The sequence below is a fragment of the Cydia pomonella genome, chromosome 2 (assembly GCF_033807575.1).
Source record: "Cydia pomonella isolate Wapato2018A chromosome 2, ilCydPomo1, whole genome shotgun sequence".
Lineage (NCBI taxonomy): Eukaryota > Metazoa > Arthropoda > Insecta > Lepidoptera > Tortricidae > Cydia > Cydia pomonella.
This window is the reverse complement of record NC_084704.1, coordinates 13507728-13523246: the sequence shown is the minus strand read 5'-3', so window position 1 is coordinate 13523246 and position 15519 is coordinate 13507728. Positions and strand designations below refer to the sequence as shown.

The following is a 15519-nucleotide window of genomic DNA, read 5'->3' as shown; positions in this document are numbered from 1 at the left end:
GTTGCAAATTACTTTTTTTAAGAAATAAGTAAAAATAAGAAAATCACTTCAAATCTTATATGTAGGTAAAGAAAGCTATAATCTCGTTTATAAGACGAAAAGGATAATATTTAAATATATATATTGATAATGGACATATATGAATTAGAGCATAGGTACAAAAGACGCACTAAAGAATAGCAGTTTAGGTACTTAATTTAGTATATTCTTGATGTTTTAATGTCTTATCAATAATAGTACATTATGATACAAGTGTGCTAAGTTGGTCATTACACACGAGGCGATATTGTGCGCGCGAGCTGTAAGCGAGCGCGCACTACGAAAGCCGATGTGGGTAATGACCAATGCACACGCGTTTCATACGACGTTTTTCAACACACTTGCGAGGAAAAAACATAACTTATAGATTAGTTTTTTTTTGTCAAAACAGTAAAAGTACAATTTGCAAAATGGTGGCTTACAGTTTTAACATCGAATAATTGCACCAAAACGTTGTAGGCATTTATTCACCAGTTCATTGAAGTAAGCTACCAACACGTTTTCCAAGAAAGACTGGGCGTTTTAGCTGATTTTCCATTGAATAAAAGTTTCATATGCCGCCAATTATGTTTCACCCGATTTTGATGGTAAAAGGCTATCCGTTCTCGGCCTCTATTAGTATTACTGGCAGCGTCAATTTTATGTGTTCTTCATTTTCAATGCTCGAAAATGTCATTTTCGTCAATATAAAAACTTATAACATGCAAAACGATTCAAATTTTATGACAAATACGGAAAATTGCTAGCGCGTTATTTTTTTTTACGCACGATTCCAATGCCCGCGCAAGACAAAGGCGCGAACGAAATCGAATAACAGCCATTTAAAAAAATGTAAAAATGCTAATATTTTCGTATTTCTATTCGACGGATGGAGATCAAATCGATAAAATGTTATGTTTATTCATTAATGTAAGTTACAAGATAATTTAATCTATAAATTATGTTTGGTGTAGTATAAAACCTCTTTGAACTAACATTTGAAACCTAATAGTTGGTTAAAAAAAAATGTATTACTCGACGAAATTAAGAAGACTCCGTTTCGATGCATATTATTAGCAATCAGTTACCTTCGTAACTCAACAAATACTATAATGAAAAAGCATGAGTGGTAAAATATACTGAAAAACGCGTGTTTAATATCTAGGATTATGAGCCAAAAATCTGTGGAATAAAAACGTCGTTTTGAGCAAGTGTGTTGAAAACCAACATTATTTGTTATTATGCTAAAACCAATCGAAATCTTGCTCATATTTCAGGGCCACTGTATACAGGCGTACGGCACATAATTTAAAGGTTAAACGTTCTGGAATAATCACTTACTAAAATATAAAAATCTAAGTAACTACTAACTACATACTAAATTTATAAATCTAGCATTGGATCTTTCATTCTGCACTCGCCTTTAGAAAAAATATTTGAAGCGTAGGAAAGTGAGAAGAATCTCTATTAGATATATTTATTACGCTTAAACGGTTTATCTGAATAAGATGAGTTTAAAATTCAACGAGGGAAGTATTTTTTCCGCCGATCGTATCATTTAAATACGTGCATTACACCTTTGAACATTCAATGTCAATTAAATTAATTTTCAGCACACCAGCTCGTAAAGGCTCTCTTAGTTGTTCAAAAACTGACGACAACGGTGCATTTTATCCACTAGAGTGGCAAAGTAATTTTATGCTAATTTTGAATTGTTTTCTAATGTTGGCTGGTAGAATAGAATTTTAAATGATACTTTTGAATGATCAATATTTAATAACGTTAATTTAGATTTGAATTGGTTTAATTTTGTTTAATATTTTACAGTTAGTATTTTCCTCGCATTGGTGTGATGAAAAATGTTGTGATTCACTCGGTGGCAAAATTTGATTAACCCTCGTGCCTTGACACCCACTTACTCGTACACAGTTCACAGAAATAAAAGCGTTGCATACTGTACGAGTAGGTAAGTACCTCCTTACTCTAGTAAAATTCTCAAACCTAAATAGAGACAACATTCTACGAGCGCAATAACATGTACTCATGTATGTATGTTTTGTATTTGAGTGCTTACAACGTTTTCGTTAATTATAGCTCAGCTTTACCGAAGCCGAAGTAGGTAAAACGGCAATGAAGGGCCGCAGGTCAACAGTCTGGTATCAAGTAAGTGCACGGGATTAACTTTTAGTATTGTGCGTTAATACATATTTAAGCATAGAATATATTAAGGGCACTTGAGGAGCAAATTAGTTACTTTCACTAAGCTCGAGATATTTAAGAATATGTTATTACCTATTGTTACTTTTTAGAAACGACAGATCACCATCTTCACTTTGATAACGTTTGACTAGGTAATTTGAGTAAATTTTATAAACTTTTCCACCATGTTTCATATCCCATCAGTCCCTATCCTCGAGATACCGTACCTAAAATAAAGGGCAATAACTAAAGCTATTTTCCCAAAATTGCATCGGTATCATGTGTTACCTATACTTAAATCATATATAAAGGAAGGGAATTTTATATTTAGTAGAGGCCTTGCAAATCCGCAATATCTCTTACATTCTTCATATAGCAATGTTATTGGGCTATATATGCGTACGTATAGGTAGTCAACAGCGCCATGCGTTTCATGGTTTAATATAACCATAACGTAGGCTGACTACGAATTGGTGGATAAATAACCTTGAACGACAGCTTAGTGACTTATCCTATGGAGTTCCTCGAATATATGCCTAGGACACCTCATAACAAAAAATACTAAATACTCCCTGTAGGATTTAAGTCTAGTGACTCCCTGTAGGTGCTAAATGTAATATAATTAACAATTAATGAAAAAAAAAAACACATTTTTAATTATTTACTGATTTTTAATAGTATAATAGTAGTTTATGTGACTGCTAATACATAATAAATGGCATTAAAATACATGAGTGTGGGTTTAAGAAACGAACGAAGTGAGTTGCTTAAAAAGATCACACGAGTGTTTTAATGCCTAATTATGTACAGTTACATACACTATTTTATCTACACACATATTATAAACTTTCTATGAAATATTCACTAACCCAAATTACAGCCTCCGTTAGGGCACCGTTGCCAAATCGTTGCTCTCTTGGCGGAACTCGCGGATATGTGGTGGTGTCACCGAAATATTTTTATCGCTTATTTTACGCGAAATTTTTGCTATACCTTAAAAACAACAAAACATATTCATGTTATACTTAAAACTAATTAAAAGATAACTGTACGTCAAATGGCGGTAAATGAAAACTTTTTTCACGCATGTAGTTTTTTTTATAATTCAGAGACAAACTAGAGTCGGGTACCTATTTCCGTATCATTCGATACAAATTAACATGCGAGATATGTCAAAATTTTATGGAATTGACATTTCATTTCAAACAAAAAGGCGTCTCGACTGATATTAGAATAGAGGTCAAAACGAATTGCTTTTTTTTTCAGATGTTTCAGAGATGAACCAAATCGATTTTGATGTAGTTATGAAACTATAACTACATTAACACAGATAAGAAATTTGTTGTAACAAAACAGTTTATCGTAATGTTGGCATTAGATTTTGAAGACATCATAGAGGGTTTATGATATGTGTGTAGATAAAATAAATTATTACAGTTAGCCCCGACATGTCCTAGTTGTCCTACCGGTATTATATTTTAGTAAAAAATGGTACAAGAACAGTATGATTTGCATTTAGGCAAATACCTACTACTGGGTGCATGCGGCAGAGACCGATTGGCGTTTCGTTCGCTATGTAGCGTAAGCGATTGTCACCTTGGAGAGCCTTACGTTATGGAGTGTGGATTTAAGAGGAGTTAAATGTCTTATGGTAGAACTGTTGCAAAAGTGTCCAGCTGTCAGCTATAAATAAAAGTTCCAAATCTCTCCAGAGTAGCGCTAGAATAGCTAAGAACCTAGGCGTTATTGACGAAGTGAAGTGCGCTGTCTATGATTTGTTTTTTTTTTTTCAAGTATTCTAGGTATTGCAGCGCCACCTATTTAAGAATTTTATTCCTCTCCTTAGCTTTTCCATACCTTAGGTGTACACAAAATTGTAATTGTTAAAAATATTTGCTATCCCTACTAATATTATAAATGCTACTACTAATGTTATAAACTCTATATGTTTGTCTGATACGAGTTCCTCTTCACGCTTAAACCGCTGAACTGATTTATATAAAATTTAGTATGGATGGAGTTTGGGCCCGGGGAAGGACTAATTTTTATCAATTATCATCATCAACATGCCACGCAGGCCAAGTCGAGGGCAGAATCTAGTAATTATATATACGAGCCTAAGAGAATGGCGTCAAATTATTGGGCAATAAATTGTCTGTCACCATAATCACGCCGTCCTAATCACCCACTTTTGTCTAAGTCTAAACAACCCGCAGCATTACTTTGTAATTTGTCCGCAAATTGCTTTTCGCGTCGCAAACAAAATTAGCCCTTTGAGCGGCGACAATTATAGATGCAACGTGTTCTGTAGAAACACATGAAAGATAGGTACTCTTCTGCGCTGTTCATTATAATGAATTAAAGTTATATATGTATTTTCACCACACCAGCTCGTAAAGGCACTCTTTATACTTCAAGAACTGATAAGAAAGTTGCATTTTATCCACAAGAGTGGCAAAGTAATCTGATGCAAATTTTGCGTTGTTTCCTCATCGACTTTTAAGTAATTATTTTGAATGTTAATATTTAATATCGTTCATATGGATTTTATTTGTAATGTTTTAAAGTTTATTTAACCCTCGTACCTTGAAACCCTAGCAAAGCTCTAGATTCCACTTTTCGAACCACTTGAGCTCAAGTTTAGAATCTTTCGCTAGCTCGAGTATCAATATTAATTAGCACGAGAGGTTAAACAACAACTTTGCCCCCTTGTAATAATTATTAGGTAACTTATAGTTCAAAACTCATGGTTTAATATTAAAAAAATATTATTTCAAGATATAATATTTTTGTAATAATTTATTGTTTCATTGGATTTTATTACAATTATGATTTTTGTTGATCTAAGAAAAGAGCAGTACCTCTTAACACAGGTAAAGATTTACTTAAAAAGAGATCTGTAAATTACTCTTGATTGAATAATTTTTTTTTCATTTTTTTAATTTAATTTCATTTTTTTTAAATTATTGATGACTAGTGCGCCTTGATTTTTGATGAACCTGAGAGTTTGCGTATGGCTCGAATGTCAATTTTGTAGGTAAGGTGGACCTGAGGAAGACATTTCTTCAATATGCGTTATCAATAGAAAATAATGCTTAATAGTATTAATTCCTTTTTAATAGGTCTCTCCTCCTCTTCTTCCTCGCGTTATCCCGGCATTTTGCCATGGCTCATGGGAGCCTGGGGTCCGCTTGACAATTAATCCCAAGATTTGGCGTAGGCACTAGTTTTTACGAAAGCTACTGCCATCTGACCTTCCAACCCAGAGGGTAAACTAGGCCTTGTTGGGATTAGTCCGGTTTCCTCATGATGTTTTCCTTCACCGAAAAGCAACTGGTAAATATCAAATGATATTTCGAACATAAGTTCCGAAAAACTCATTGGTTCGAGCCGGGGTTTGAACCCGCGACCTCCGGATTGCAAGGCGCACGCTCTTACCGCTAGGCCACCAGCTCCAGCCTTTATACAAATGTGTTTATTTTACTTAGTCACACATGTTATAACTTGAGTGGAAAACTTGGAGAACTCGGCTTACAAAATTCACTTTCAAAAGTCAGCTCCTAAAATTTTTAGTGTAACAAGTTAACCATCAACTTTACAAGGACAAGTCGTTTGGCTTAACGTTCAGAAGTGAAAGCTCAAGCTGCTTTAAACTTTCACGATTTTTACACATTATTAAATTATGGAAACGGAACTTAATCGCGTATTGAGTTTTAAATTTACCTTTGTAAATTGTCCCCGTGGTTTCAGAGAAGACTGGCTAAGTTTGACATCAACATCTTCTAGCCGCGCGATTTACAACGAGTTACAGAGAGTGCGGATAATTCGAAAAACTCGCGTGGCTAGAAGATGTTGATTTCCACTTTAGCCAATTTAATAGGTCCACGGAAACAACGCCGTCCTCGAAACGTCAGAGGTAAATTGAAAACTCAATACGCGATTAATTCCTGTTTCTTTAATTTAATAATGTCTCAAGCTGCTGTATCTTTATGTCTTTTTAGGGTTCCGTAGCCAAATGGCATAAAACGGAACCCTTATAGTTTCGCCATGTCCGTCTGTCTGTCTGTCTGTCCGAGGCTTTGCTCCGTGGTCGTTAGTGCTAGAAAGCTGAAATTTGGCATGGATATATAAATCAATAAAGCCGACAAAGTCGTACAATAAAATCTAAAAATTTAATTTTTTTTAGGGTACCTCCCCTACACGTAAAGTGGGGGTGATTTTTTTTTTCGCTTCAAACCTAGAGTGTGGGGTATCGTTGAAAAGGTCTTTCAAAACTCATAGGGGTTTTCACGAAGCATTTTTTGATAAAGTGAATATATTCGGAGATAATCGCTCCGAAAGAAAAAAAAAATGTGTCCCCCCCCCTCTAACTTTTGAACCATAGGTCCAAAAAATATGAAAAAAATCGTGGAAGTAGAGCTTAAGAAAGACATTAAATGAAAACTATAGCGGACATGACCAGTTTAGCTGTTTTTGAGTTATCGCAAAAAGTTTTCCCTTCATAGTAAAAAGACTTACTTTAATTAGGTACTGATTATGCAAATTTGCCTATTTGTTTAACTCGGGTGAAAGGTACCGTTTCATCCCTTGGTTAACAATTTACTATACTTTAAGCTCCAGTTTAGCTTATTGTGACGGAAGAGTAACTACGGAACCCTACACTGAGCGTGGCCCGACATGCTCTTGGCCGGTTTTTTTAATCTGATTATGAAGAAATTTTTGTTAGGTAGGTACACCTTGTATCTAATTAGAAGAACCATTGGTATTATGAATTCCCCATTCACATTTTGGCATTAAACTTAATACAGGGTAAAATACCAGGCTTAGCCATAATTACTCTGCGGCACACTGAATAACTTTTACTAAGTAACTAGAGCCGGACCAAGCCAACGCTACGTGGCTTTTGCAATGACGAAGTGTCAAATTGTCATCATTCGTATCAAAATATGAAAATATGACACTTTATGTTCAATTCGGTGCTAATAAGTTAGCTTTAGTTAGACCGACTCTATGGGACTGGGACCAATTCGCGGAATCAGTAATTGTACCTTTTGCGAATTCTACACTATAAATCACGATTTATCGTGCGCATTAACTTGATAACTACTCGATCTGTATTATAATAATAAGATATATAAGGAGTTGCTAGAGTTATATGCTCCAGGGGTGTGAGTGAAACATGTATATGACGCGAGTTGGCACTGTGGCTGTCAGCCACTGGGTAGCAAGCGGCGTACACTCTCGACACCCCAGACCATAGTCATCTCTCTCTATCACTCTTCTTTATTAGTGCGACTGTGACAGTTGCGTTTCGTTCGCCACGGAGCGTGAACGATAGGCACTTTGGCTACGCGGGCTGAGCTGCTCACACTGATATTGCTCCTGGTCGTCTTCACGACGGTAGTTTCAGGGGCCCATCTGGTGGACGGCAAGTCACCGCCTATGTCGATAACTACCCAGTGAAAACATTCTTATGGCAGGTGTCCGGACATCTTTGCAACAACCCAGTCTTTGTCTACCCAAAGTTCAATCCATAGAGCGTTATACTGTTCACTTTTTCTACAATTGTCCCAATGCCTGCTGCGGCCAGTTCATGGGTGTCTCTTGTTGCGCCTGTGAACGGGTTCCAGCAGACGTTCTACATGTCATTAAAGCTCATAAAGGGGTCTCTACGTGTTGGATCTGTATCCCCACGCAACCCTATCAAAAGACCGAGATTATAGGGTCGTGAAATGAGGGGGCGTAATGGCGTAAAGCCAGGAAATTAGAAAGAAAGTTGCAATGGAAGATATATTATGAACGTCTTGCGGGTTTTTACCGTTTATCTATTTTACTTTGAAAATTTTGTTTGTCATATCCCTCGGCTATCATGCTAAGTAATTCGAGTTTTAGTTATTAGATCTCATTCCAATATGATACTGATCTGTCAGTGTAGAATGTGCTGTTTTTGGATTCGAGTTTTAATTTTATATCTCATTCCAATAAGATACTGATCTGATACCGATCTGTCAGTGTCAAAAGTGAAGTTTTTGGTTGACATAATGCGCAATTTAGGATGAAAATTGGAATGATGTCAGATCCATGTTAGATCAGTATCACATTATATGGTTAGAATTGGCCTGTATAGGACTAGCTACTTTAAACTAAAAACTGCTGTGGTTTGCAAGGTAACGATGCACAACATAAAACAAATAAATATTACACGTGTTCGTATTTCATTTTCTATCGAGCCAACTTTCGGCCCGATTCGAATAACGAGATACGATAACGATAAATTCTAGTTTAGATAAGTTGTCATTTAGATATCGTTTGTATGTCGTATGTCACTTTGACGTTAGAAATATCGTAGATAGATCTTATTGGGATCACAGCGAAATCGAAATAAACGTCAATTTTGACATGTCGTTTAGTTATCGATCTTGTAAATATCTTTCCTTTCTTTCTTTCCGTGTCTTAATCATTCTTTGAATCGGGCCATTTAACTTGTTAGGCCCTCAGCACACGGCGCGTAAGCGTAAGAAACGCGTAAGCGCATCGTAATATGCGAGTAGAACGAGAGCCTAGTTTTGGTGTGATTATTTCATAGCATTGCCCTTCATTAAAACGTGTAAAAAATCAATATAAAAGCTTGTTTACTCCCCCTTTTACTTTGGCGTAATCCTGGTGGATATCGAGGTGTAGCATTCGTTATAAAAACATCGGCACCCGATGGGGCAAAACATGGCCAAAATGCATGAAGTACGAGTAAACACAAATAATGCCAATAGGTACATTGCCAATATATCAATATAATATTAATATATATCAATCCTTCTCATGATTGACAGCTACATTGATAATGTTACCTACATTCATTATCAAGTAGTAACATATGATTACAATGACATAAGTCGAAAAAAAATTCAAAACTACCACGGTAAAACTACATTTAGGCAACAATTTTGTAACTAAATTAATGTTTATCAGTCATGTTCTAATTATTTTCACAACTGCAATACTCAGTGGTTTAGTTCCTAATGTCAGTAGTATCGATCGCAATATAACTACATTAAAATATTCCAAATTTCGCGTAAAAAACGACTATAGTAAACGGAGAACCTGCGGCCCGAGGACGAATGCCTTATTTAGTGTCGATCAAGGCTACCCAAATAAAACTACAAAATGTATCTGAAGAGGGAAGAACGTTATATGTGTGGGACAGTTTTTGCGGTGGGAGCATCATACATCCTAGCAAAGTGCTTACAGCTGCACATTGCTTTGAGTTGAACAACTTTTTCTTGGTGAAACACACAAGCGCTATAAGAGTCGTCGCAGGCAGCTTACAGAATGAGGTGGTGCATACAGGCAACACGGAAACCACGGCCGACATGCAATGGAGAGGGGTCCAGCGATTGCGACTGCATGAGCATTTCAACTTCCCGCTTAACGATATAGCATTAGTAATAGTAGATACGCCGTTTCATTTCAACGCAAATGTGAGCTCCATACGTTACGTTCAGAGGGTAGTTGACTATCCAGAAATCTGCAAATCGGGTGGATATGGAGATCTGAGCTATAATACTGACTTAAGGTTGCGGTCATCTGTTTTAATGGTAGCTCTTATCAAAACAATGCCGCGATGGCAATGCTCCGGAATCTGGGAGATGGATATGAGTTCATACGTTTGCTCGGAGTCGGTGGTCTCAGACGTGGCGCAGGGAGACTCGGGCGGGCCACTGGCTTGTACGGGGACTCGGGACCCGAACGAGCAACCTGGAAGGATATATTGTTGGGAATTGTGAGTGGTAAGAGCTTCGACAGGACGACATTGTTCACGCGCGTATCGTCGTACACAGAGTGGATTGAGTCTAATTCAGATTCTAAATTAATGAGTAACTTCATGATTATTTTGTTAATGCAAGGGATTTTTAAAATATATACCATGTTACTTTGCTTTCGTGATTTTTTTAGTTATCATTTTTATACATATGATAGGTATGATAATGAATTATGATCATAAAAGATTTAGTACCTGCAAGCTTACTGTTAGGTACTACCTAACTGTTTAATATAATAGTACAACAACAGAAATGCGAATGCTTGGGTGGTCAGCGGGGTTGATACTCAAGAACAAGATGCGTAACGTGAACATCAAAGGCAGCTTTATCTATCTACAGAAAGTGCAATACTGTCGCTTAAGCATGTCGTCAGATACTACACGGATCGCAAAACTCCTGTCTATGCTTGTTTTTTGGATTTATCCAAAGCTTTCGACATGGTGTCCTACGAGCTTTTATGGAAAAAGCTTGAGAGCATCAATCTGCCTCAGGAACTAATTAACAGCGTCAGATGGGCAGGAGAGATGTCGGAAGAGTACAGGCTGGAGTGTGGGGTGAGACAGGGAGGTCTTACGTCTCCCTCACTCTTCAATCTGTACATTAATGCACATATTGTCAAGCTCAGCGGCCAGCATACCAGCTGTCATGTGGACGGAGTTTGCGTAAACAACTTGAGCTATGTAGACGATATGGTTTTGCTAAGCGCGTCAATATGTGGTCTTCGATCCTTACTTAAATACTGTGAGAAGTACGTTCTTGAGCACGGTTTAAGGTACAATGCCGTTAAAAGTCAGTTTATGGTCTTTGAGGTTTGGTCTAAACGAGTACTGGACGTGCCTCCTATCTATCTGAATGGCGTACTTTTGGAAAGAGTACAACAATTTAAATATCTGGGCCATATCGTTACGACCGACCTCAAGGACAATGTAGACATCGAGCGTGAACGGAGGGCTTTATGTGTTAGACAAACATCGCCCGGAGGTTTGCAAGGTGTTCCTGGGACGTAAAAATAACGCTCTTTAGAGCGTACTGCACGTCTCTCTATACTTGCAGCCTGTGGGCGAACTACATGCAGAAAGCCTACAACACCCTCCGTGTGCAGTTTAACAATGCATTCAGGGCGGTGTTGGGGCTGCCTCGATACTGCAGCGCGTCGGGCATGTTCGCGGAGGCGCGCACGGCGTGTTAAGTACTTAATAAGAATTGTGTAAAACTGATTCACATCGTGCCGACATCATGGTCACCCTAACGAGTTTGACAATTATCGTCTTGTATTTTTATCGTATAATTGAATGATTGTGGTTCACCTGTGAAAATATATACCACAATCAGCAAAACTTTCACTTCTACATCCTGTTACACATTTTTTACCCATTTTTTTAAATATTTCGCAATTAAATGCTGAGCTCATCAAGTTGGGGATACCAATTAATATTCTAAGTTTCTACAATATGTAGATATTAAAAATATGTTTTTTTTTTTTGTTATGCACATGCTTGGTTTAATCAGTTAATAATATTGACATCATAATTATTTACAAATTACTTAAAAGATTTGAGAATCTTACTGTGTATACACCGTGTTTTTATTGAATTTCGTTAACTTCGGGGTATCGGTAAGTACGTTTTTTTTTGTTTTTTTTTTTTTACTATTTTTATTTTTATAATAAGTAACTAAATGTTGCATATAGCGTTGTTGTAATACGGCACAGTGTGGGATTTTCGATCAGTTTTGACCACCCTCGTTTTATATTTTTATAATACGCATTATAATATCCTGCATCCCAGTGTAAAACTCCCGAATGATTATCTTGTGTAGTTAATGCACAATATTTTTTTGTTGATTAGGTCAATGACCTTAAGAAAACATGTTTATTGGCATAATTACTAAAGTACCGTCAATATACTTCCAATCTTTATTTCTGAGTTTTAGTGAGAGATACTCATTAATTGTACGAAAAGTCCAGCATTTTAGTGCCATTCAGTTAAAAGTTAGAAGTTACTAAAGTTTTCAAACATTTTTTTTTATGTCTCTTATATTTTCCGATATAAGTAAGCGTTTTATTTTTTATTAAATGTATTTAAAATATGGTTAACTATAATTACTCAAAATTTCAAAAGCTAATCTTGCGGGATTTAGGATTTATAACATTTCTAAGTTTTTTACCGATTTCTATGGAAATAGGGTTGTCAAGATTGACTTTAAGACATGATCCAGTAATATAGTTTTTAACAGAAAATTTGAATTAACCAGTTAAATGAGAATCATCTTCAGTCGTCAACATCATTATCATCATCATCTGAATGAAGTAGAATTTCTTCTGTAGGGAGAATTAAATCCGTGCTTAACTCCAATTCCGACAAATCCGACTCCTCTGTTGTAATGGAAGAATTTGGTTCGATTGGTTTTAAAATGGCCAAAACTTTTGCCGGAATAGGCTGACGCTTTTGTTTACTTAAACGATCTTTCAGGGAGAAATGTGAAATGTAAGGATCAGATGACTCTAACGCACGCCGAAAAAGATCTAGGATTGTAATTTGCTTATTGATTTTCCTCGTGTAGTGCTCTCTGTCATAACGCCAGAATTTGTTCCTGGATTCACCGGCCTGGGTCAGCTCCTGCCGGGGCAAAGCAGCGTCATGGGTCTTTACCGGCACCATGACGCCTCACCCCCGCTCCTCCAGATATCATGTATAAGTATTGGGTTTCAGCAATTGCTTTACGAGGGCGGACCCCTTCCCAATACCACATGATATCCTTCATCAGGGATATAACGCAGTGCTGATATGACCGTTCGTTCTGCTGTAGAGTTAAGGCTTTTAGGCAAGACTGTGACTATGGTTAGTAACATAACAACACATCCGTTGTGGTGTAACAATTTATCTTATAAATACTTAATGTACTGAATAAATGCTTAAATATCAAAACAATAAAGATTAATCATTATAATTCATTGTATTTCCAGACATTGTAACTATGTAGGTATTCACCTAGGTACACCACCGGAGTTATGTGACAGCCCTGACCCAAATATTTAAAAATGCATATCTCAGCAATCCTGCGTTATTTTAATTCAATTTTTTTTTCAGTACCGCCTTTTATAGCATAGAACAGTTTCGTTTACAAATAAAATGCTAGAAATGTAGGATTATCGAGCAAAAAAAAGTTTTTCAATATATTAAAAAAAATTATATCGCCACCCAGAATAAGAAATTTTTACTTTATTTTGATGAAATGTATACTTCAATATATCCCTAATAGATATAAATTAGATTGGCACAAAAAAGATGCACATAAAATAAGAAATTTCGTTTCTATGTTTTCTATGGACATTTCTCAAGTTTATGATTATCTCCAAAACTACGCATGATATAAATTTTGTAGTTTCATTCTGAGCTTTTATTTGACGAGACTAATGCGATGAATTAAACAATGAAAATAGTCAAATATGATCGAAAATCCCACACTGTGCACGGGCATTACATTTAACTCAACCAAACAATTGAAAACTGTGACATATCAATGTCATTTCGAACGTCGATCGTCCGAGATAGTACTTACGTTTAGTAGCAAATGTATGAACTCGCACTAAACACTAATCAATAAGTAAACAGGCCCTAAGGCAAGTGTACACGCTCGTAAGGGCCTTATAAGATAAAAAAATTAATGATTGATTATCTCCGAAATGAAGTTAATTAGAATATCGGTGTCTTTGAGAAAGTTACTTAATTTAAGCTCAGGAATGCACCCTCGAAATTAACGCAAATCAAAAAAAACACGGTGTATAGCACTAAAATTTTATTGTATAAGAAAGTATTTAATTTCAGTAGTATATTGATATAAATACTTCCACAATGGTATGTTTTTAACATTGGCAACATGTGCGAGTGAGACACCGCGCCCCACTTTTGCTATCTCAAGTGGACCGTTTTCTCTAGTCTGGTAAGAACACCTTTCTGCCTCCGTGATAAGGTTCAATTTACTATGACAAAAAAAGTTAGAATGTGTTCCATTTTATATCCCCATGGGCAGAAGCAGGCTTGCCTCTACCTTCCATAGTATGAAGGAAAAAAGTTGTCAACTTGTCGACCGTCGGCTTAATGACTGCCGATGATCGGATAAAAGGAGGGTAGGGACAGAGACGCACGTAGTTGACCACAAAGTTACACGTTTTCAAGAAACTTTCTGGTTAATTATCTCAATAAAAATGTAGTATCAAATTTTAATATCAAAAAGAGAAAACACGTGTACTTTTTATTATTTTTGGCGCATTTTCTTATGTTTAAATTTGGTCAATAAAATAAGGTCACGGTTTATAATCGTTGTTTCGACCAAACTTTGTTTCATAAACTTCTTACATGCAGATGATGCTCATAACGTCTCTATTACTCGTATGATAACGTCAATGTCAAGTACAATTATATATTTGTTGAAAAAACGCTTTAGTGCCAGAACAGTATAGAAAATATGTAGAAATACATACTTTGCAAAGTTTGGTAATTTAATGCCCGTGAATGTATCTGTATATCCTTGTATATTTCTCAGTAATTCTACAAACATGTGAGGCAGAGCGAATTATAATGACTTTAAAATACTCTTCGCATCGTGTGAAGCACGTAATAGTAAACGGAGAACCAGTCCCCCGCGGCGTGGTTACTTACATCGTATCCATCAAGGCAGGCCGACGAATAAACCACGAATACTTATATAAGAACTTATGCGGAGGAAGCATCATTAACAGGGAAAAGGTCCTCACAGCCGCCCACTGCTTCGAACGTAACAACTTCGAGTACGTAAAAGATCCATCACCACTGGCAGTGGTCGCAGGTGATCTTAGAAATGTCATCAAGATAAACAAATTCACTTCAAACAAAACAACGCAGTGGAGAAAGATCAGTAAGGTTATTATACATCCATACTTTAACTTTCCTTTGGATGACATAGCGGTGGTATATGTGAACTCGTTTTGGGATTTCTCAAAATATATTGAACCTGTTAAAATCGCCAGGCTTCCAACAGATTACCCCGATACGTGTTACGCAGCGGGTTACGGAAGAACTTCGCACGGCGCACAAAGCAAGAGATCGGAAGTGCTTCTTAGAGCTAAAATTCTCGTAATACCGAGAACCAAATGTACCGAAATTTGGGAAGTACCAATGGATGAATTTGTTTGTACCAGCTCGGTGAATGCTGACGTGGCAGTAGGAGATTCAGGAGGGCCCTTGGTTTGCCGAGGTACCTCGGATCCGGAGGAAGAACCTGGCAAGGAGCTACTAGTAGGGGTAACCAGTGGTAAAAATTTTGATTATACTAGTATTTTTATGAGAGTATCTGCTTACGCGGACTGGATTGACAACATGAATCAAGGATGTTGCTTGAAGAACTGGTGTCTTTTCTCCTACATATTTTTCTTGCTTTTAAATATATAGTTTCCGTTAAGAGTTGCCTTTTAGTTATTTTATTTACTCTTTCCTTAGTTGAGCTA

At 36.6% G+C, this 15519-nt stretch overlaps 3 protein-coding genes across 3 annotated transcripts in view; all 3 read left to right on the top strand.

Annotated features, from left to right (window-relative positions):
- Positions 1-15519, top strand: part of LOC133534439 (putative peptidyl-prolyl cis-trans isomerase dodo) — a 380955-nt gene that overhangs the window by 162915 nt on the left and 202521 nt on the right. The window lies entirely within an intron of this gene.
- LOC133534436 (venom serine protease-like) lies at positions 7941-10150 on the top strand. Its single transcript, XM_061873552.1, has one exon. The coding sequence runs from the start codon at positions 9333-9335 to the stop codon at positions 9996-9998; it is 666 nt and encodes a 221-aa protein (XP_061729536.1). The 5' UTR covers positions 7941-9332; the 3' UTR covers positions 9999-10150.
- LOC133534430 (venom peptide isomerase heavy chain-like) lies at positions 13828-15473 on the top strand. Its single transcript, XM_061873547.1, has one exon. It carries the CDS (start codon positions 14549-14551, stop codon positions 15461-15463), a length of 915 nt encoding a protein of 304 aa, XP_061729531.1. The 5' UTR covers positions 13828-14548; the 3' UTR covers positions 15464-15473.